Source organism: Aedes albopictus, chromosome 1, assembly GCF_035046485.1.
Source record: "Aedes albopictus strain Foshan chromosome 1, AalbF5, whole genome shotgun sequence".
Taxonomy (NCBI): domain Eukaryota; kingdom Metazoa; phylum Arthropoda; class Insecta; order Diptera; family Culicidae; genus Aedes; species Aedes albopictus.
In genome coordinates, this window is record NC_085136.1 from 266077438 (window position 1) to 266101743 (window position 24306).

The 24306-nt window shown below is 45.7% G+C and overlaps 1 protein-coding gene across 1 annotated transcript; it reads left to right on the forward strand.

Moving 5' to 3' along the window:
• Positions 1–16748: 16748 nt before the first annotated feature.
• Positions 16749–22113, forward strand: LOC109621524 (centrosomal and chromosomal factor). Its single transcript, XM_029860614.2, has one exon. The coding sequence runs from the start codon at positions 18026–18028 to the stop codon at positions 19856–19858; it is 1833 nt and encodes a 610-aa protein (XP_029716474.2). The 5' UTR covers positions 16749–18025; the 3' UTR covers positions 19859–22113.
• Positions 22114–24306: the final 2193 nt, after the last annotated feature.

The following is a 24306-nucleotide window of genomic DNA, read 5'->3' on the forward strand; positions in this document are numbered from 1 at the left end:
TGGAAGGTAGGGGGTTTATAGCAATAATACGAACCCAGAGTAACGGCAGCGACCCCATAACAACAAAATCATTGCATTTATATAGCATTATATGATTATATTACATCTTCTATACATTTGTCTGTCTGTCTGTCTGTCTGACCCTTATAGATTCAGAAACTATTGAATAGATCGGCACGAAATTTTGTATGTGGGTTCTTTTGGGGCCGGAGAAGGTTCTAAGCTCGGTGTGAGAGCCCGCCCATTTTTGGAAAGAGGGTAGGTCATAAAACACTGTAGACAGGCAGTACGACGTTGGCGAGGATAGCTAGTTCTTAATAGAACTGAATCAACGATTCCTCGCCAAAACACTAGGTTCGTGGCCGCCTCCAACATTTTCCTGATCGCATCATTCTGCACCTGGTCCGCCCACCTTACACGCTGCCCATCAAGGTCTTCTTGTACCATCTGGATCTCTTAAGGTCTGCAATTGCGAACATCAGTTCTCCTGCACAGCACGATTCCGAAGATGATATTAAGCATCCCGGCGTTTAAACACTTCGAGTGCTTGAATGTCTTCCTCGAGCATAATCCAGGTCTCGAGAGCGTAGAAAACCACCGGTCGTATCATCGTCTTGTACTTACCTTACCGATCAGGCTAAGGCCGGGGTGACCTCTGCTGGACAAAGTAGCCGTCTCCATTCCACTCGGCCCATGGCTGTGTGTCTACAGTTCCGCACTCTGCGTAGGGTCCGCAGATCGTCCTCCACTTGGTCGACCCACCTAGCTCGCTGCACTTCACGTCTTCTTGTACCGGTCGGATGACTCTCGAGAACCATTTTAGCCGGGTTTCTGTCCGACATCCTGATGACGTGACCCGCCCACCGTAGCCTCCCGATTTTCGCGGTGTGGACGATGGTTGGTTCTCTCAGCAGCTGATACAGCTCGTGGTTCATTCGTCTTCTCCAAGCCCTGTTTTCCATCTGCACTCTGCCGTAGATGGTATGCAACACCTTCCGTTCGAAAACTCCAAGGGCGCGTAGGATCCATGTTTCGTGCCCATAGAGAACGACCGGTCCAAATAGCGTTTTGTAGGTTGTTAACTTCGTGTTACGGCGAACTTTATTCGATCGTAAAGTTCTGCGGAGTTCAAAGTGAGCACGATTTCCTGCCACAATGCGCCTTTGAATTTCTCTGCTGGTGTCGTTGTCATCAGTGAGCCCAAGTACACGAATTCTTCAACCGCCTCGATTTCATCACCGTCGAAGTAAATTCGGAGTGGCGGGCACGGTGATTCCTCCCTGAAGCCCTTTGCCATCATGTACTTTGTCTTCGACACATTAATGACTAATCCGATTCGCCTGGCTTCACTCTGTAGTCGGATGTGTGTTTCCGCCATCGTCTTAAATTTTCGAGCAATAATATCAATATCATCAGCGAAACCAAGCAGCTGAACGGACTTCGTGAAAGTCGTCCCACTCGTGTTTATCCCCGCTCTCCTAATTACACCCTCTAAAGCAATGTTGAACAGCAAGCACGAAAGACCATCACCTTGCCGTAACCCTCTGCGAGATTCGAAGGGACTCGAGAGTGTCCCTGATACTCGAATACGTACGTCACACGATCAATCGTCACCTTGATACATCGCATCAGTTTATCCGGGAATCCGTATTCGTGCATGATCTGCCATAGCTGTTTTTTTTTTTTTTTTTTTTTTTTTTTTTTTTTTTTTTTTTTTTTTTTTTTTTTTTTTTTTTTTTTTTTTTTTTTTTTTTTTTTTTTTTTTTTACTTATTCGTTTATTTGGAAGGCTCGAGCGCCATTTGGGCATAACGGAGCCAAAATCATTTACATATTATAACTTTAAAATACAATATACAATTTTAAGAAATACTATAATCTATTTTTGACTAATCTGATATATCGGACTTCGAACCGATTGAAGATAGTCGTGATGAACATCTTTGCTTTTTTTCTTTGGAAGATAATACACTCCTGGATGCTTTCACCTCCAAATCCCGCTTTTTCTGCTTTTCCGTCTCGTCTTCCACGCTTATCTCCGCAATCCCGTCATATTGCGTGTACAACTTGCCATTGGACCTCCACATTCGAACTGGCACTTTCTCAGACTTGGGCCCCGATGCTGACTCCTGTTCACCCATTTCTACACTTTCTTCTCGTGTCTCGATGTTATCCGCATTCGAAATCTTGTTCTCCAGGGGCTCCGCCATCTCATCGTTCTGTACCGATGTCGCTTCTTTCAATACTCCAGCATAGGTGACCGATTGTGCACTATGAACGATCTCAACCGAACGTTGTTTTCTTTTCTTCGGGCAGGCGTTCATCTGATGCCCCGTCTGGTTGCAGATGAAACACTTGTCCTTGTTTCCAGAGTAGAAGATATTACCTCTCCAATTGAGGAAATGCAGCGTGGATGGAATTTCCGATTTGACGTCCATGTGAACTCCGCGAACGCCGTTGAAAATATCCAACCCGATGTCGGCAGGAAACTTCTCTCGTACCACTCTTTTCACGATTCCGTATTTTCCTAACACCAGCGATATTTCTCTATCGGGTACCTCCGGTGGTAGTTCACACACACGAACGTACTGATAGTTGCCTTCCGCATCAGATATTTGCACCATCACTGTCGTTCCGTTTGCATAATGGAAACGAAGTGGTTGTGCATTGTTCTCCAACGCTGCTCTGAATGCCTGTTGACTTTTCAACTTGAGGTACACACTATGATCCTCTGCTCGTCTGTACAGCGTATCCATGTCGCTAATGCTGACATCCAAACACTTCACGAATTTTGCGATCTCATCGTACGATGGCCGCACAGAACCCGTTGGAAACGCAAACCTAACAGTGTTCTTGACCTCAACCATCTTTTTCTGCGTAATACCTTTCGATTCCAGCGAGTAGCAATAAGCTGATGCAGCACACAGTGACCGCGAAAGAATGTTCTGCAACCGTTCTCGTCGGCAGATGAAAGCAAACTGACAACCATAGCTGTTCTCGATCGATTGTATCATATGCTGATTTGAAATCGATGAACATGTGATGTGTGGGCACGTTGTATTCGCGGAATTTCTGCAACACCTGGGGGCCGTTCATAAACCACGTAGACTTTTTGGGTGGAGGGGGGGGGGTCTGGCCAAAGTCTACGCTCCATACAAATTTTAAACTTTTTGTAAGGACAAAAGTCTACGAGGGGGGAGGGGGTGTCTGAGATGGCCAAACTTTGGTCTACGTGGTTTATGAACAGCCCCCTAGCGGAGGGCGAACATCTGGTCCGCTCCCAGCCAACCACATATCGTAAATCATTATGTGGAAAAAATAGTATATTTTCATATATTGAATCAGAATTGTATAATAATATGTATATTTGTTGACAATGATTGCGTAAAATCGCATTTCATGCCAAATCAAATTTCAATTGCGATTTTGTTTCATATAGTCGTCTCCGATCATAAAAGGTGCGAGATACTATCGGTAGGATCGCACAGAATCGGATAGAATCGTGAAAAAAACATATATTCTTAGTGTCAAGCAGCAAGTTCGCTAGCATCGTATATATGATTTCTTTGAATCGTGGAAATCGACGCTTCACATCGTACATGAATCTGCTAAATCGAGTTTGCTACCTAAAGGTATGATGAAAATCGGTGAAATCGTATACAACTATAACAATGTTGTATATTAATCGTTTTCGTCACACTTGCATCGTATATGAAGTGAATGAAATCGTAGAAATCGTATATTCATTTTTACAATCGTATATGATTGTTACTGCACTTTTAATAGTCGGATCTTAATCTCGGAAATCGTAAATGGTTTTGTTTACATATTTGTATGATGGAGAAAAAGAAAAAATGGTATTCATCACAAATTTGTATTTTTGTTGTTGTTGACACATTCCAACCATGGTAGCAATAATTTCAACCAAATATATAGGTTTGCATACTAGCAGATGACTTACAATAAGTGATGTATAGATTCCAACAACGATGTGAATTCCGGGCCTCTTGCAGGGCATCACTTTTGGTGCCACTCAATGCACAACAACAACGCTCCCACCACAAGTCTCGCACCGTATCATGCTAATTTTTATTCGTTTCAGGCCATTCACTTTGAACTCTCTATTTTCAACTTGGCAATATAGCCAATAGAGATAACGCGCAGTTCTCAATCAAAGGACCTAAGTTCGATTCCCACTGAACACCAATTGATTTTTTTTTTCAATTTGAAAATCTTGAGTCGTATATTGGTACTTTCAATCGTAATAAGATCATGCATAATCGTATATTTAGACGGATAAAATCGGCGAAATCGTAGAAATTTTTCGAGAAATCGTAAATCATGTTGGATGAAATCGCAGTAATCGTATATATGTTTCGATATGGCCTCCACTTTAGTATGTATATGCCTGTTTCGTGCATTGAATACGATTTCTTTGGTGCTATATATGTGTGACAATTTCAGTTGCAATTTCGATATAGCAACCAAATTGCTGGCTGGGCTGTAGCGCGTTCACCCATAAATCCAGCCTGATATTGCCCCACGAACTCTCTTGCAATCGGTGATAGACGGCAGCAAAAAAAAAAATGAAGGAGTATCTTGTAGGCAGCGCTCAGTAGTGTGATCGCGCGGTAGTTCTCGCAACCCAACTTGTCGCCCTTTTGTAGATGGGACACACGATACCTTCCATCCGTTCTTCCGGTAATACTTCCTCCTCCCAAATCTTGGTAATGACCCAGTGCAGTGCTCTCACCAGTGCTTCTCCACCGTATTTTAGAAGCTCGCTTGGTAGTTGATTTTCTGCAGCGGCTTTGTTGTTTTTCAACCAGCCAACCTCCTTCTCAATCTCTTGGAGGTCAGGGGACGGAAGTCCTTCGTCCTGTGCACATGCTCCTAGATCTGTTACCACACCATCTTCGGTACTTGCAACGTCGCCATTGAGGTGCTCATCGCAATGCTGCCGCCACCTCTCAACCAGCTCACGCTCGCTCGTGAGAATATTCCCGTGATTATCTCGGCACATGTCGGCTTGTGGCACAAAGCCACTGCGCGAGCGGTTCAGCTTCTCGTAGAACTTTCGTGTGTCCTTGGCGCGGTACAGCTCTTCCATCGCGTCGCGATCTCGTTCTTCCTGCTGGCGCTTCTTCATCCGGAAGACTGAGTTCTGCCTGTTCCGCGCCTGTTTGTAACGTGCCTCATTCGCTCTCGTACGGTGTTGCAGCATTCTCGCCCATGCTGCATTCTTCTCGTTTTTCAACTGTTCACATTCGCCTTCGCACCAGTCGTTTCTGTTATTCGGAGTTGCGAAGCCTAGTGCTGTAGCCGAGATACAACCTATGGCAGATCAGATGTTCCTCCAGCCATCTTCAAGTGTAGCTGCGCCAAGCTGCTCATCCGTTGTTAGTAGGGCCACTGCTAACTGCTGCGCGTAGTCTTGAGCCACTTCTACGTTACGCAGCTGTTCGATGTTGAGCCATGGCGTTCGACTTCGACGAATGGTGATAACTATCGAAAGTTTTGAGCGCATGCATACAGCGACTAAGTAGTGATCCGAATCTATATTCGCACTGCGGTATGTGCGGACGTTGGTTATATCCGAGAAGAATTTACCGTCGAATAGAACGTGGTCGATTTGGTTTTCTGTTTGATCGTCGGGTGATCTCCAGGTGGCTTTGTGGATATCTTTGCGGGGGAAGAAGGTGCTTCGGACTACCATACCACGGGAGGCTGCAAGGTTTACGCATCGCTGGCCGTTATCATTCGATACGGCGTGCAGGCTGTGTTGCCCGATTATCGGTCTGTACATTTCCTCCCTTCCCACCTGCGCGTTCATGTCGCGCTCAACAATTTTCACTTCACGCGGCGAGCAACCATCGTATGTTTGCTCTAACTGCGCGTGGAACGCTTCTTTCTCGTCATCAGGTCTTCCTTCGTGTGGACAGTGGACGTTGATGATGCTGTAGTTGAAGAAACGGCCCTTAACTCTCAACATGCACATCCTTGCGTTGATCGGCTGCCACCCGATCACACGTTGTCGCATCTTGCCCAATACTCTAAATTCTGTTCCCAGTTCATTGGTGGTGCCACAGCTTTGGTAGAAGCTTTCCCATATTTTCTGTCCAGTCCAACAAAGTTCCTGCAACGTCACGATGTCGAAGTTGTGGGGATGTAGTTCGTCGAAAATTATCCTGTCACATCCTGCGAAACCTAGTGACTTGCAATTCCATGTTCCAAATTTCCAATCGTAGTCCTTATTTCGTCGCGTGGGTCTTTGCCGATTGTATTGAGTCGTATTTTCTCCTATGTTATTCGCAATGGGTTTTTTTACGGGTGGCTTATTGGGCCTACGCCAACACTCCTGTCTCGCCGGAGGGCCATCGTGCCAGTTCTGTTTAACGTCCCAACCAACACTGGGACGACCACGTTGATGGGGCTACCACCTTGGATCTAGCTGGGCGTGGTGCAGCGCTTCTTACTCAGCCGCTGGATGCCAGAACAGACGCTGTTTGAGCCGCACCTCCTTGGTGAACAGACGCTCGGGTCGTACCTCCTCAATCTAGCTGAAGTCAGAAGGACAACAGTGCCCATGCTGCATTACCAGCTAAGCACACAACTCTTAGCTGGCGGACTTTGTCATCGCTTGACCCGTGGAAGCATGAGGTAGGTGTGAATATTACGCCACTCACTATAACAATTCGTTTCCGCCATTCTTGGCAAACTGCAGTAGAATCACTTGGCATGATACGAGACCTCGCAATACAGGCGACTGGCTCCGCCAAAGCTCCACTCCTCAATGAGGCAGCTACACACTCGCTGTCTCGTCATGATGATTGCTGTCATCGATGCTTACTAGGGGAAGGACACGCAAGGGGAATATCACTAATCACTCTTCACACCCCACAGTAGGAACTTGCTAGGACCAGAACTACGTTGGACGCTCTTCTTTTCGACTCAGCCCAACGTTAAATAAAATGCTATTAAACTTTGATAGCTAGAAGACGAAAATCAATCACTCACTGGTAATTACTACAGCCACAGCGATTTCGGGACACCGTATTTGGCTTGAAGGCTTCCCGGAATCTATGGAAATGATGCTTAGTTGACACATTTAATGTAGAGCTATCGTTCTCTACAAATATCAGAGCGCAAAACTCATAAAACACTTAAACATTCCCAACTGTGTTTATTGCCTGTATCCTCCTTCAAATTTTCCCACTGCTCAACGATAAAAAATAACATAATCGCATAAAGCGCTCTTCGCCTTGAACCCCCACAGCTCTATTGCACACCCCATCATAAACGTCCCACCCATCCGCTAGTTACAGCACCATGCATATTCTTCGCTCACATATCGAAACGACTGACGGCCCCATTTGACGACCATCCAACCATCCAGCAGCAGCAGCACAAGCAGCGTGCCGTCCGTCCGTCCGGAGATGGAAGCAGAGAGAGAGACCCCACGCCACGAATATGTCGCCTCGCTGTGTGTTAATTTCCTTTTCGTTGTGCCGTCGCCGTCGTTTCCATTGCCGTTCCCCGACTCCTCCCAGTGCAACTACTGTTCGCTCGCCTGCAGTCGCCGCCGCCGTCCTCTGACCCTCTTGATTTACCACGAGTATACATACCTTCGCCAAGCGAATTCCTCCATACTCACCGTGCACAATCGTATCCTAATGTTTACGACATGTCTCGAATGGTCGTCTCCGCTGAATGACTTCACTCCCCTGTCCCTTCCACTATCGTTCTGCTGATATCAAAGCCCCTCCTGTCCTGGACGTAGGTACGGCTTCCTCCCATCGGGATCGGCGGCTGTCCGGTCCGGATGGATGGCTCTTGTTCCACCGAATTATGCTCCGTTTGATCCATTTTTCCGTGGAATACAATGTTGTTGCTTTTGTCGTGGCCCTTCCGAGGAAATCAATGGCTCACGATGACAGACATGCATTGGAAGAACCGACACATAAAAACCGGCCATGAAACTCCCAGAGTGCGGAGATCGGAGAGGGAAACAAGTGTGTGCGCGCGGGGCGGGAAAGTGCGATCATAAAACAAGAAAGACGATCGTGTCGAGCATGTGCTGGGGGAGAGTCCTAAGGGCGAGAGAGACAGACCCAGGCTGCTGAGCCCTGCGCCGCAATTCGGTCTTTTTCGTCTCCTTTTTGCTGTTGTTTCATGTTCTTTCCTCGACTGTAGTGTTTCGGTCAATCGGCCACCATTGCGCTGCTGCTCTTCGGTTCGGTTGATTGGTTCTCTTCTATTCGTACGCTCTCTCTCATTCTTCTCTCCCGTATGTTTTTTTTCTATAGCGAGATCGTGAGAACAAAAGCACAGCTCACACACACCGACTGCCGGTCCAATCGAGCCGACCCCACGGACGACGGTCGGCATCGAGTGCGTACCACAAAGGGGCAGGCTTGTTTGCATTATGGGAACCGAACCGTCAGGGATTGTAAAATTTGCTGTTTGGTTGAGAATTGAAGATGAGCTCAAAGGTGTGTGATAAGTTTCATGGATCACATAAGTATAAAAAAAAGTAAATGAACTTGAAATTTAAAGTTGAATTCCAAGATGAATTTTTCATTAAATTCATATTAAATTCCATAGAACTTCTTTCAGAATTCACCGAATATGTATTCATCTTGCACAATTTCAATAAAAGGCTAAGCCATTTGGTAGTGTAGAATCACCAGCACTTTCCTTAACAATCCTGCATGGCACGAACAAGATCTTCTTCAGCTTCACTTTCACTTGTTCACCATCCATTTCAACTTCTGCCTTCAACTTCTGCCAGAATTGTTCTGTGTCTGCATCCTTTTGCCTTGTCTTACCATCCTTTTGACTGTCCTTTTATCTGCCAAAATCGGTTCTTCTGCGCAAGGAACTACGCAGTAGAATTCGTCATGTGTTCTGTGCATCTGGTATCGTTAGTCTAGTTGATAAATTGAAACATATTCCTGTTTCCTAATCTCCATTGCTTACTGAATCCTGCACAGCTGTCTATTTTGTTTGGTTGTATTTCTTCATATTCACTCTCGTTTGCTCTTACAAAACAGAATGATTTTTCAGGAAATTACCACTTTTCTTGTAATAAAAACACACATGAACAATACTCTGCCATTTCCAAACTGTTCGACTTCTTCGCTTCGTCCTGAACACTTTATGGCATTTGATTCTCACTTTATCTTCGCTCTTCATCCAGAAACTTACCCTTTGTATTGTCCAATTTCAGGTCTTCTTCGGGCGATCTTCGAAAGCGGTTACGAATGGGCTGTAGGACTTCGATAAGCTCGACTGGACATTCGCCACAATCGAATGTTCTTCTATTCGCTTACAACAAGCAACAGTGCGGTCATCCCAATCCGCTTCCAATGACTAATACAGCGGTCATCTCTATCCACTTACTACAATCAATAGTACGGTTAATAGCGGGGTCGTCCCGATCCACTTCCAACAACTGACACAGTGGCCAGCTCGATCCTTTTATATCGATCAAAAGTGCGCTCATCCCGTTTCATTTTCAACAAACGATACAGAAAGTTACTCAATCCGCTTATAATCATTACTGGCGTGGTCATCCATTCATAACCATGCATAGCGCGGTCATCCCGATCCGCTTCAAACAACTGTAACAGCGGTCATCCCTATTCACTTGTAACCATTAGGAGCGTAGTACTTTGGATCCGATTTGATCAACGAAAAGCACGGTCAGCTAGATCCACTTCCAGCAATCGGGACAGTGTTCAGCTATCAACAGTCAAAAGCGCGGTCAACCCGATTCGCTTTTACAACTAATACGGTGGTCACCTCCATCCGCTTATAACAACAATCAATAGTGCGGTCGTCCAGATGTGCTTCCGACAATCGAGAGTGCGGTCATCCCAATCCGCTTTCAACTATTAATAGTGAGGTCATCTTGATCAGCTCCCAACAACCGATACAGGAGTTATCTCGATCCGCCTGTAACTATTGATAGCGCAGTCATTCCGACTCTCTTGCAACAATGAATAGCGTGGTCATCCCCACCTGCTTTCTACAACTCATACAGCAATCATTTCAATTTCGCGTTGAATACCGATTGACATTTTGAAACCAATGCCTTTGACGGGTCTTCGGATGTGTATTCGTTAAAAGCCGAAGCAAAATGCGCACTGAGCCATCTGGAGACGCTTTGAAAAGCCTTCGAAATTTCTCTTAAGGGGCTGTCCATTAATTACGTAAGGGATTTTTTGCCATTTTTCGGCACCCCCTCCCCCCCTTGTAAGATTTTTTGTATGAGAACCCAAAAATTTTTGTATGGCGCGTAAGATATCTCAAACCCCCCCTCCCCCTATAAACCCTTACGTAATTAATGGACGGCCCCTAAGTACTTTTGAAATTCCCTGAAACGCATTGAAATCCATACAAATCCCCATATGACTCCCAAGAACATCTCGAATACCCTCGGAAGGCTTCGGTGACCGCATGTACCTCTGTGAAACCCTTCGAAGCTGTTTTGTAAAAATTCCTGAATATGTATCCCTGGTATCAGGTATCAGAAGGCTGGCTCCAGAGGCACGTTATCGTCCATTTGGGACATTTGTGCCATCGCCATACATATAAGCCTATTTAATCATTTACCTGAGGGAATGGGACAAGGGATGAAATGGGATTGGGAAAGGGTAAGGTGATGAAATAGGAAGGGGTGCCCTAGAAGAGGGAATGAACGCATAAGCGCAACGAGAGCTCATAGCCCATACCACAACGGGTTTAATCAGTGCTCTGAAAAGGACATTGTCAAACGCATAAGCGTAAAGAGAGCCTATTGCTCATTGGAGGAAGCTTGTGACGTCATGCGACTTTCAATATGACATTGAAAAGCACGTCATCAAAAGCATCCTCAATATTCAAGAAATCACCCAAGCAATCACTTCGAAGCTGTTTTGTAAAATCCATAAATATGTATCCCTGTAACCCAAATCTTCGATATCCCTTGATATCACTTAAAAACTCCACTGAAGCTTCCTCGGAGGCGGCTACCTGTACGCGTTGATCGACTACACCAGCGAGCGGAACAATTTCAACAAAGACCTGAAACTTCGAAGCCCGTTGGCTCTGGCTAAGAAGAAATATAACCGTCTAATCAATGAGCAAAGTGAGGTCGATGCGCACTTCGACGAGCGGTCCATCCAATTGGGCCAATCTATTCTGACGAGAATCTTCTCAAAGTTCTGTAGCGAATCCTCTCAGGATTCTGTAGCGAATTCTAAGCTAGCGGATTCTAAAGAAAATCGTCTCAGGATTATAGAGGCAATCCTCTCAGGATTTTAAAGAGAATCCTCTCATGATTCTGCAGAGAATTCTCTCAGGATTCTGAAGAGAATCCTCTCAGGATCTGAAGAGAATCCTCTCAGGATTCTGAAGAGAATTTTCTCAGAATTCTGAAGAGAATCCTCCCAGTATTCTGAAGAGAATCCTCTCAGGACTCTGAAGAGAATCCTATACGGATTCTGAAGAGAATCCTCTACGGATTCTGAAGAGAATCATTTCGGGATTTGAAAGTTGATCCTCTCAGGATTCTGAAGAGAATCCTCTCAGGATTCTGAAGAGAATCCTCTCAGGATTCTGAAGAGAATCCTCTCAGGATTCTGAAGAGAATCCTCTCAGGATTCTGAAGAGAATCCTCTCAGGATTCTGAAGAGAATCCTCTCAGGATTCTGAAGAGAATCCTCTCAGGATTCTGAAGTAAATCCTCTCAGGACTCTGAAGAGAATCCTCTCAGGATTCTGCTGAGAATCCTCTCAGGATTCTGCTGAGAATCCTCTCAGGACTCTGAAGCGAATCCTCTCAGGATTCTGAAGAGAATCCTCTCAGGATTCTGAAGAGAATCCTCTCAGGATTCTGAAGAGAATCCTCTCAGGATTCTGAAGAGAATCCTCTCAGGATTCTGAAGAGAATCCTCTCAGGATTCTGAAGAGAATCCTCTCAGGATTCTGAAGAGAATCCTCTCAGGATTCTGAAGAGAATCCACTCAGGATTCTGAAGAGAATCCTCTCAGGATTCTGAAGAGAATCCTCTCAGGATTCTGAAGAGAATCCTCTCAGGATTCTGAAGAGAATCCTCTCAGGATTCTGAAGAGAATCCTCTCAGGATTCTGAAGAGAATCCTCTCAGGATTCTGAAGAGAATCCTCTCAGGATTCTGAAGAGAATCCTCTCAGGATTCTGAAGAGAATCCTCCCAGGATTCTGAAGAGAATCCTCTCAGGATTCTGCTGAGAATCCTCTCAGGATTCTGAAGAGAATCCTCTCAGGATTCTGAAGAGAATCCTCTCAGGATTCTGAAGAGAATCCTCTCAGGATTCTGGAGAGAATCCTCTCAGGATTCTGAAGAGAATCCTCTCAGGATTCTGAAGAGAATCCTCTCAGGATTCTGAAGAGAATCCTCTCAGGATTCTGAAGAGAATCCTCTCAGGATTCTGAAGAGAATCCTTTCAGGATTCTGAAGAGAATCCTTTCAGGATTCTGAAGAGAATCCTCTCAGGATTCTGAAGAGAATCCTCTCAGGATTCTGAAGAGAATCCTCTCAGGATTCTGAAGAGAATCCTCTCAGGATTCTGAAGAGAATCCTCTCAGGATTCTGAAGAGAATCCTCTCAGGATTCTGAAGAGAATCCTCTCAGGATTCTGAAGAGAATCCTCTCAGGATTCTGAAGAGAATCCTCTCAGGATTCTGAAGAGAATCCTCTCAGGATTCTGAAGAGAATCCTCTCAGGATTCTGAAGAGAATCCTCTCAGGATTCTGAAGAGAATCCTCTCAGGATTCTGAAGAGAATCCTCTCATGGTTCTGAGCGAATCCTCTCAGGATTCTGAAGCGAATCCACTCAGGATTCTGAAGCGAATCCTCTCAGGATTCTGAAGCGAATCCTCTCAGGATTCTGAAGCGAATCCTCTCAGGATTCTGAAGCGAATCCTCTCAGGATTCTGAAGCGAATCCTCTCAGGATTCTGAAGCGAATCCTCTCAGGATTCTGAAGCGAATCCTCTCAGGATTCTGAAGAGATTCCTCTCAGGATTCTGAAGAGAATCTTCTCAGGATTCTGAAGAGAATCCTCTCAGGATTCTGAAGAGAATATTCTCAGGATTCTGAAGAGAATCCTCTCAGGATTCTGAAGAGAATCCTCTCAGGATTTTGAAGAGAATCCTCTCAGGATTCTGAAGAGAATCCTCTCAGGATTCTGAAGAGAATCCTCTCAGGATTCTGAAGAGAATCCTCTCAGGATTCTGCTGAGAATCCTCTCAGGATTCTGAAGAGAATCTTCTCAGGATTCTGCTGAGAATCCTCCCAGGATTCTGCTGAGAATCCTCCCAGGATTCTGCTGAGAATCCTCCCAGGATTCTGAAGAGAATCCTCCCAGGATTCTGCCGAGAATCCTCTCAGGATTCTGCCGAGAATCCTCTCAGGATTCTGCCGAGAATCCTCCTAGGATTCTGCTGAGAATCCTTCCAGGATTTTGCTGAGAATTCTCCCAGGATTTTGCTGAGAACCCTCCCAGGATTCTGTTGGAAATCCTCCCTGGACTCTGATGAGAATCCTTACAGGGCTCTGATGAGAATCCTTCCAGAATTCTGCTGAGAATCCTGCCAAGATTCTGCTGAAATCTTGCCAAGATTTTGCTGAGAACCCTCCCAGGATTCTGTTGGAAATCCTCCCAGGACTCTGATGAGAATCCTTACAGGACTCTGCTGAGGATCCTTCCAGGATTCTGCTGAGACTCCTTCCAGGATTCTGCTGAGAATCCTTCCAGGACTCTGCTGAGAATCCTGCAAAGATTCAGCTGAGAATCCTCCCAGGATTCTGCTGAGAATCCTCCCAGGATTCTGCTGAGAATCCTCCCAGGATTCTGCTGAGAATCCTCCCAGGATTCTGCTGAGAATCCTCCCAGGATTCTGTTGAGAATCCTTCCAGGAATCTGCTGAGGACCCTTCCAGGATTCTGCTGAGGATCCTTCCAGGATTCTGCAGAGAATCCTTCCAGGATTCTGCTGAGAATCCTCCCAGGATTCTGATGAGAATCCTCCCAGGATTCTGATGAGAATCCTCCCAGGACTCTGATGAGAATCCTCCCAGTATTCTTCTGAGAAATCTCCAAGGATTCTGCTGAGAATCCTCCCAAGATTCTGCTGGGAATCCTCCCAGGATTCTGTTGGGAATCCTCCCAGGACTCTGATGAGAATCCTTACAGGACTCTGATGAGAATCCTTCCAGAATTCTGCTGAGAATCCTGCCAAGATTCTGCTGAAAGCTTGCCAAGATTCTGCTGAGAATCCTCCCAGGATCCTGCTGAGAATCTTTCCCTTATTCTGTGGGAATCCTCGCAGGATTCTGCTGAGAATCATTCAAGAATTCTGCTGAGAATCCTCCCAGGATACTGCTGAGAATCCTCTCAGGATTCTGCTGTGAATCCTTTCAGGATTCTTCTGAGGATCCTCTTAGGATTCTGCTGAGAATCCTACCAGGAACATCAGGAAGATACGGTCCACATGGACGGGTATCGCCGAATCGCCAGAATGTCGTCAATGGTCCGATGGCAGAGGGCATGTGGGACTCCTCCAGCTGAGGTAGATGGACACAAAAGCTTATACCAAGCGTATTCAATTGGAAGAGCGGGTCGCACGTTCGGGCATGCACTTTTTCCGGCCGGTCCCGAAAAACTGCGACGAGATTACTCTTTGAATGTCCACGCTTCCAGGAGCAAAGGTCACTCCCGACAACATTGTTGAAAGGATGTGTTCAGTTTCGAACAAGTGGGATGTCGAGTCATCCGCTGTCTACATAATTGTCCTTTTTTTTTTTTTTTATTCTTATTCACTTAACCTAATTTACAGCTCTTTTGTCCACTAGGGCACTACGTGAGCGATTCCAATTGGACGCTGCACTTTGTACAGCGCCTACATGTATTCTGTTCTAATTCAACTATATCGAACTGGTGCCTTGTGCTGCTTCAACTTTTCTACCCTGTCCACGGTAGAATGATGAGCACGATGATGCTGATGTTTTGGCTGCTGTTCCTTTTCCAGTTCGATTGGGGGGTCCATTACGAGTTGCGGTTCGCCGATATCCAAATTCCGGGTCCGTTGGAGCTATATGCTCCGAAGAGGGTCAGGTGCCAGCTGCTCTCGGGAGGAAGAGCAACTGACGAAAAACTGCAAGTGCCGGGGCTGGGTTCGAACCCATGACCATCCGCTTATGAAGCGAACGTGTGGACCACTGCGCCACGGGCCCCGACATAATAATTGTCCTTGAGCTGCAAAGAAAAATGCGGGTTGACAGAGAGAACATCGCAAGAGACGATGAGGATGTCGATATCGAATGATATGCCAAGAGGTGATGAGGTTGGGTACCAGTGGTCGTTGAGGTACCTAGAGGTAGTGAAGGACCAACACTCGGGAGCAAAGATGATCGAGATGGCCATAGATAGTTCAGGATGCATTGGATATGAGGTAATATGTTAAACAGGATTGTTGAAGTAGGTACAACACACCACTCATTAGAACTAGGTAAACTGTTAACCAAATGGCCGAGAAGAGCATATAATAAGGCATATCAAACATATAGGTAAGTACCATAATTGTAACAATTCTTCTTCTTAAAATTGAATTGCAGAAATGACAGAATTTCCTTTAAACGTTACCTCAAATTTATAAAATAAAAATATAACAAAATAGATGTTTGTTTTTCAAATATTTAATTATGTTCAGTACAGGAAATAACAACATGATACTGACCTTCTATAAGCAACTAAACTTGAATTCCGCAATCCCTGCCAGTGCAGTGGGAAGGAACCACCATCATTTTCAGAGCTCGCAAAAGTCGGCCCTAAAAATTGCACCCATCCGAATGCTAGGTCGTATTGGTACCCGGCGAGAATCAAAGCGGAGGAGAGCCGAACCTTTAACAAAAAAAAGAACACCTCTCCGCCGCCAACCAAGCTCGTGCCACCGAACCCAACCTGCCGAGAGCGCAGAGGCAGCGGCAACATGAAAGCAACGTACGAGCGAGCAAGCGAGCGGTGGAAGTGCGCTGCTGCAAGGTGGGAAGACGTGTGAGTATTTCCAGTAGCTGCTGCTGCCACGACGACGGTGGCGCGACGCGCAACGAGCGCGCAATCATCTGTTCCGTGCGGTGGTGTTAGTAGGCCGAATTCGGTGGCTCGGCTCTCGCTCTCTCGTCAAAAGAACCTGCTCTGACGCAATCTGGCCTGGCTGGCTTGCTGCCAGCAATGCAATGTTCTCTGATCGGTGGAAATGCGATGGTGTGAGTCAGCAGCAGCAAAGTTGGCCATCATGATTTTTCTGTCCCAGGGCTCGGGGTGCACGCACACCATCATGCGGGATTCCCAAACGGGTGCCGTGCTACGTCATTTTCTGGGAAGGTTGTGGATGCGGGTCGAGGGGTTTGGGGAGGGCGATGTGTGCTTGCTGGGGCAGGGCTGGCAGGTTGTGGGATTCTAGGTGGTCAAATGAAAGCTTGTAAATAATCAATAAGTACGTAGTACTTAGGAAGGACAACTTCAACTACAAATATGCATGCAAAGAAACTAATTTAAGAACTTCTATTTTTTAGTAGTATCGAACTATCATCTGATACCACTGGATAACCTAACACATTCACACGACTAATGAAAATTGTGCAAAGCACACTCAAAAGAGAGAGAAATTAAACTTGCGCCCGCGAGAGAGAGCACGAGAGCGCATGGAGTGCGCAATCGTCGTGTCGGCTGGAGCCCAGAATGGCTGCCCGTGCGTGCTGGCCGCAGTCGGTTCGCTTTAGTCGAGGCGCAACGCCCGAAGAAGAAACACCATTCGAGAAAACAGAACCCACGGAGCACTGTGGACCGGGCTCAGACAAGGAGAACAAAAACATACCTACCAAACTAGTGCAGCAGCAACAGCAACAACAACAACAATAGGTACGGTTCGGTCGAAGCGTGCGTGATAAAGACGGAACGAGAGCGCAGTGAGAGTGTGAGACAGAGAGCGCGCATTCGCGTACGGTGTTCGGTATCGGGTAACGAAGAAACAGGACAGTAACAGTAAGATTTCAGCACCCCAGTGTGTCAGCGATTCGAGCCGTACAGAGCAGCAGCAACAGCAGCAAGGAAAACCGTGAACCGAGAAGAACCGTCACCGCCGTCGTCCTCGACGTTGTCGTTCTAAGTGTGGCAAGAATTGAACCAGCCGCCGCGGGTCGCCGAGTGTGTGTGTTCGTGGGGGTAGAGAAAATCGATATTATGTGAATGCTGTCAAAATCAGGTCACTGTGGATTTAAAGCAAGAGCCCGAGTGTGTGCCTGATTGGTGGCTTTAATGCGAGACGGTCAGCGGAAGTTTGGGTTGAGTTTTTGGCCGCATCGGAAGCAGTGACAAGTGTGATTTGTTGGAATTCGACACAAAGTTTCGAATGCAGTCGGGGACAAACCTGAAGAAAAACGAAGCAAGTGGGGGAACCGCGAGTTTCCTAGAGTGAAGACTGAGCTGAACGGAACGGTTGGAGTCGGGGAAGGAGAGATTGCGAGGAAGCAGTTGATCGAATCTCATACTTCCGGCGGCGAGGAGCATCGTTCTCAAACTCATCAGCACCATTTCATTTCGCCAAGACTGAGTTGTAGTAGCCAATTCAAGTCCCGCAGCAGACTCGGGGAAAGCGGAGCTGAAGACGAAGAAAAATCGCAGCAGCAGCAGCAGCAGTTGAAATTTTCTTTGTGGATTAATGTTCCTGAAAAAAGTGTGAAAAATCTAGTTGTTGGGGAGTTTGGGGAAGAATTCGCAGCATATCGAGAGGAAGTTGGTGCCAAATGGTTGAAAAGCATTGAAGAAAATAAGTGAAGGCACTAGTGTGATACAGGGGAAGTGAAAATTCCAATGAAAAGTGATAGAAGAGTGGAATAGACGTCGTTAGCCCATAGCGAGTGGTCTCGTTACCACGTCGGGGTGCAACGTTGGAGTGGAGAAAATTCAGCAGCGCAAACACCATCATCAACACTGGCAGCAGGATGGCGATGGCAGCGTGCTATCCAAACTACGACCTGTCCTCGTCGGCCGGGATCGGGCATCAGCAGCAGCAGCAGCCGTCGCAGTTGCACCATCTGTCGATGTCATCGCGGTTAACGGGAGGTGCACCGTCGATGGCCCAGAAAGACTACAGCATACCGCTGCATGTGGACTGTAGCGTGGAGTACGAGTTACCAAATCAGGCCAAACCGCCGGTAGGGGCCCGAGTGGAACCGCTGTTGATGATTCATCCATGCTACTTCCGCAAGATGGAAAGCCAGCGGCGAAGTCCTTTTATAAACAATATGCCAAATTCATCCCGTAGTTCTAATTCAATTGTTGCCAATGTTGTTGACTCGTCGTCGATGAGCCGACGGAGCTCCAAGTCCAGTTCCCAGCAGCAGCAGCAGACACAGCAGCAACATCAACAACAGCAGCAGCAACAGCAGCATGCCGTTGTGACGAGCCATCAGAGTACTATTCAACGTCATCAGAATCTGCAACAGCAGATCGATGAATACGTTCAACGGCAGATGGCTCAACGGTCCCAACAGGCGCACTATCCTGTTGGGACGAGCAGTCAACAGCAGCAGCAGCAGCAACAACAACAGTCACAACATGTTCAATCTCAGCATCATCGCCATCATTCTCATCAGCAGCAGCCTCAACAGCAGCAGCAACAGCAACTTCATCAACAGCAGTCCCATCTGTCCAGTCAACAGCAATCCACCAATCAGTACAGTTTGCAGAGTCAACAACAGCAGCAGCAACAACAACTAGTAAATACCTCAGACTGGAGCTGTTACATGGCCCCCGACGGGGTTGTCCGGGGTTACAGGAAACCCAACCTAGCCAACCAAACTGCCTACAGCAACAGTAACAGTAGCAGTAGTAGCAGCGTCAGCAATAACAGCAAGTCAAAAGTCATCAAACGTAGTAACACGGGTATGCCACCGCAGCTGACAGCCGCCGGCACTGGGGGTCATCAGCAGCACCAGCAACAGCACCAACAGAACCTAATAGCTGCCAGCTGTGCCGCCTTTAACAGCGGTGGAAGTGGTCTGGAGGGTGGCCTGCCTTCCGGTCCCCGGTGGGACATCGAAAAGACTTCAATGGCCGCGGTGCCTCGCGATTTCCAGGCAGGTCCGGAATCGTTACCGATCAAAGCGAATGCTAGTCTACTGGCCGCCGCCGCTGTTGGTTGCCAAACGGCCCCAGCCGGTACCAATAACAACAATAACAACAACAGCTATCAACCGTCGGCAACGATGTACCGAAACCCGTCGGTCGTAGGCAAACGTGATGCTATGCTTTCCGGAGGCTGTGGTGTATATAGTAATAGTAGCAACAATAATAATAACCTTAGGAACAATAACAACAATGGTACCGAGTTACACGGAAGTGGTGGCAGCAGTGGAAGTCTGTGGAACTCGACGGCCTCGCTGCTGGAGAAGACTCCAATGGCAGCGATACCGCGGGACTACCAGACCGGACCGGAACACATGGCATGCAGCAAGATGTCCGCCGGGACCGGTGGCATGCTTGGCGCCACCGCTTCCGGTCACTCGCTGATGCGTTCCGCGGCTAGTTCCAACACGGCGCCCAGCAGTTACCATCACAACCACCTCCATCACCAGTCATCATCGTCAACGTCATCGTCGGTGTCGTCGGCAGCGGAGAAGGCGGCCCTGTTTCCGGGCAAGTACCGGCAACATCAGAGGGCCTCCCATCGGCTGCACCCGTACATGATGACCAGCTCGATGGGCGGCTCCTTCCCGCCGCTGATGGCTCCAGCATTCCCGCAGATGCAGCAAGTGTCGTGCTACAATGTGTGATTCTAAGAAGATGAAGAAAGGAAGACTCGTCAAAGAGAGATAAAAGCCGTCGGCGAAGAAGCTTGAAGAAGATGAAGTAATCTATGGAATGAATCATCGCTACAGTCTCTTTGTTTGTGTCTTACGGTGACGAAGAAAATGTTGGCAAAGTATGGCAAAAAATTATAATCGAGCAACTTTTTTCGTTGCATTTAAATGTGATAGTAGTTTTACTCCAAGCAACTTCGAAAGATAGTAAAGAAAATAATAATTACAAAATAGGATACAAGTTAAGGGAAATCAAGAAAATATCGCTATATATTAAAATATGTGTTCCAAAGAAAGTCAAGCGAAACGTAGTGAATACAGAATTGACAACAACTGCAGAAATAGAAGAAAGTTTGTAAAGCCGACGGAACGGAGCAGCGGAAGCGAAGCTATACTGAGCGAAGTGAAGATTGTTGAAAAGTTTATGCAAATGGGTGCCAGTTGTGTGTGTAGAAGAATATTAAAACGAAGATTGTGAAGTTTGTGGAAACAAGCATCGGAGAAGACACCGTTGTGGATTACCCCTAGCAGCCGTTAATCCGTCATCGTCAACTTCATCAGGCGGAGACCTGCGACTGCATGTGAATCCAGCATCCGTCTCATCAATATTCAGCGGTTCCCGTCGTTTCATCGTCTCACAAGTATGATCCATCACGAAGACGATGACGACAACGGTTGTCACTGCCGCAACTAGCACCTGTTAAAGCTCCACCTCCGGCAAATCATGGATTTAGTCAAACTTTGGATCGTCAGTAGCAACCGCGAGCTCAGTTCTTCACGCTCCAACACTCATCTCCTCGCTAACAAGAAAAAATATGTACACCTACACTCACTCATACACATTGACAAACCACACGCAGAATCACATTGTAAAACCCTCTTCCTATTCGAGCAAATAGATAAAAAAAAAAACAAAACAAAAAACCTACAAATATCGAGGGATTAGAACTGATTACCGCCTATAGAAAGATATAGAAAGAGAGAGAGATAGAGACGACACAAAACCGAGACCAGAACGCGAGCTCTAGAATGTAAATGAAGACCAGACCCCTCTCCCTATTCCCCCTACTTATCACCGTGTGTCATCTCCAGCCCCGATTCAATCGAAACAAAAGCCCGCTTTGAAGCCTACCCTCGAATTCTATTGTTACGTTTTCTTTTTTTTTCTATTTTTTTAAACCTTTTTTTAAGTTTTTTTTTATTTGCCTAGATTTGTATATTGCCTTTGTTCTTGTGTATTTTTTTGTTTTGAAAAGAAAATCTTTTATGTACACATAACTCGTATCTCAGTGAACGTTATCCGTACACACCGTTTGCGAAATCGCAACGTTTTCGTTACCGTGTAATTCCGAGAAACTTTTTAATCGCTCTCATCTGATTCTCCATTTTGTTTTTGCGCCTCGTAAGTAGACAGATGCACAGCAAACATAACATTTCATACTCTCAAAAACAAAACCGCTTTGGAAGTCGAAACAAAAGTAACACACTCACAAAACTCACATAGTCAAACAAAAAACGTAAGCTACACACCCTCTCGTTGGAATATTAAAAGAAAAAAAAACAGAATCAAATAATCAAGCTGAGCAAAACCGAAAAAAGCATTGTATTACACTCAAAATTATACCAAAAGTAACCAGAAAAAGTAACTATTCAGTAACAAGAAAAAGAAGTTAAAATTTAAACGAAAACAAAAATATTAGTGAGAGAAAGAGAAAGTGAGAGAGACGCAGAAAAAAGAAGCAGCGGATAAGCAAGTAGCGAAAAGCGAAGGGGAAGAGAGAGCATAAGAATAGGACAGGACCGCCAGCAGTCAGCGCACCGAGATCAGGAGGAGAAATCTTATGCAAAAACAAAAAAAAGCTGAAACCCTAGGATCGGCCGTGTCCGATAGAAAAAAAAACAGAACTTTGTTTGTACATATTTCTTAGGTGAGAAACTGACTGACGGACGTGACGGGACGCCATGGGACGCGACGTGACGCGACGTGACATACCGAGACATGACTCGCGCGCGCAGTTTATAGTAAGGTCCGCGACCCCCCAGCACACACAGAAGTAACAACAGCCCTTGCATGCATGCATGATGAAACCAATTGTATAAATTATGATAATTTAATTATTTAAAAACGGTGAAAACAAAAGAAAGAAAGAAAAAAATGGCAGAAAAAAAAAAACAACAGATCAAATGGAAAATAATAATCGCTCTTATGCAAAAGTTAAAAACAAAAATCCTCGTTCGGTCGTTTTATTGTGCACGATTTATTCGAAATTGTCTCTATCCGTCCGCTACACCACCACAACAGAATAATGAGGATGATGATGATATGGGTCCCTTCCGGTCCAGGTTAGCATGTGAATGAAAAGGTAGGTACCAAGGTCCACTTCAGCGGGCGACTGCGGTGACTGCGACTTCGCTGTTGGTTGTTGTTCTGATGGTTCGCTGGCTGTCGGGTTCGGGAATTGGGTTGGAGCTGGGAAGGCAATGGTCGCAATGGTTCCGGCGACGGCGATGGCGCATGCGGCGAAATCCAGACGGGTTTCAGCTGTGCGGCTGTTTTTTTTTTCCTGTGAAGATTTTTTTTCCAGTCGGGCTGAAGGTTCACGAAAAAGGATGGACTGGATGAGTATTTATTTCTATATAAGTGGCCCTCAGAAATCGATTTCTTGCGATACTTTATGGTTTTCGATGAAAACGTTAACTCTTATGATATCCATGTTTCTGATGTTTATAGAAAATCATTCTATAATTGAAAAATATGACCAAAGAAAAGCATGCTTGCAAATTAAAATGCTCTGAAAAGTAATAACAAGCAATGATCATAGGCGTTGTATCTTAGGTATCCCTGGGTTGATAGATGATACAGTAGATGTTCGATAACTGCAACGTGTTCACGTTCCACTTAGCGAATAAAATTCTATAACAGCAATGCCTGACATATGTCAACAAACTATCAATTGGCGTAAAATGAACGTAAACTTCATCCAACTGTTCATTTGGGCTAACATGGCACACCGTTTTGACGTTTAGCGGTGCTATAAAATGGTTTAAATGTTATTGCGCATTTCCCGCTTCATTGGGCCCCTTTTTGCAGTTAGTAAAAGTAAATGGAATAAAACTGAAATTTTGCATCGAATCGTGTCGCAAACATAGCGCAGTTTTATTCATGATCTTGCACCTATATTAATTCAAGCCAAACATGTCTAAAGGTCCTATCTGCAGAAGAGAGGCTCTCATTGGTTTCCATCTCTTTCGTTTATTTATCAGCTGTTTATTTGTATTATGATTGTCTCCTTGCATTGAACGATGGTCAAAACAATCGTCTTTTGATTTATACTGCAAAAGTAGTTGAAAAGTGTACCATTAACAAAGAGAACAAAGAGAGCCTCTCAAATGCAGATAGGACCTATTGAAATGTTTGGCCTGAATTGCGTGAGTGGTCCAGTTGGGTGGGAAATGCGCAATATCCAGCACATGAAATACAGTGAAACAGGACGCAGAATCAAAACAAATCAGCAAATAGATCTATGTACCAGAAATACGTTCTTCTCACATCTATCGGGTTATTAGTCTCGTGTATCCCCCTTAGTTTATACGACACCTCATACCTTGCCTCATGCAAAACACTGTGATTCATTTTTTATTTGAACTTCTAGTAAACCTATAAGCATAGGAAAAACCTACTTCGTTTTGAGTCTGCGTTTCATTTCACGTCGTTCCGTAAGGACCATTTTGAGTTTAAACGATCTGCAGATTGGCGGGGGTCAAACCAAAATGCGTTCAGAATAGAGTCTAACCAACAACGAGAGCTGATGGTAGTTCAAATCCCCGTTGGTTTGCTTGCCGCGTCGTACACGGTGCAAGGAGCTGAAGAAGTTTTTAAACTGTGGAACAATTTCATTGCTTCTGTAATATGTGCCTAATGCTTGGCGCAGCTTTGCATAAAGACAGGAAAGCAAATTGATAAAGACACATTGTATATCTGGACTTTTGATTATATCACAGAGAACGGATATCCACGCTAGAAGCCAGAGCTTCCGCCAACAAGTTGTGTAAGGATTTAAACCAAAATACGTTGAAAACAGCGTGCTGCGATGAATAGAAATATTTCATATACCGTGGATACACAGTTATGGATCACACACGGTTACGGATCAATCCGTTGTTTACGGTCAAATGTCGCCTCACTGCACATCCTGACATAACACAGCATAGCCTTCATAGCATAAACACTATACTATGCCACGCCATGCCATGCTAAGCTGCAACATACGACCGTAAACATCGAATTGATCCGTAACCGTGTGGGATCCACAACTGTGTACCCACGGTACACCGTGTAACGAGCGCTGTGATCCATGAAACAAATTGTGAATGAGTTGTCGAACGATCATCACGAACACGAAGCCCGAATGTAGACACGA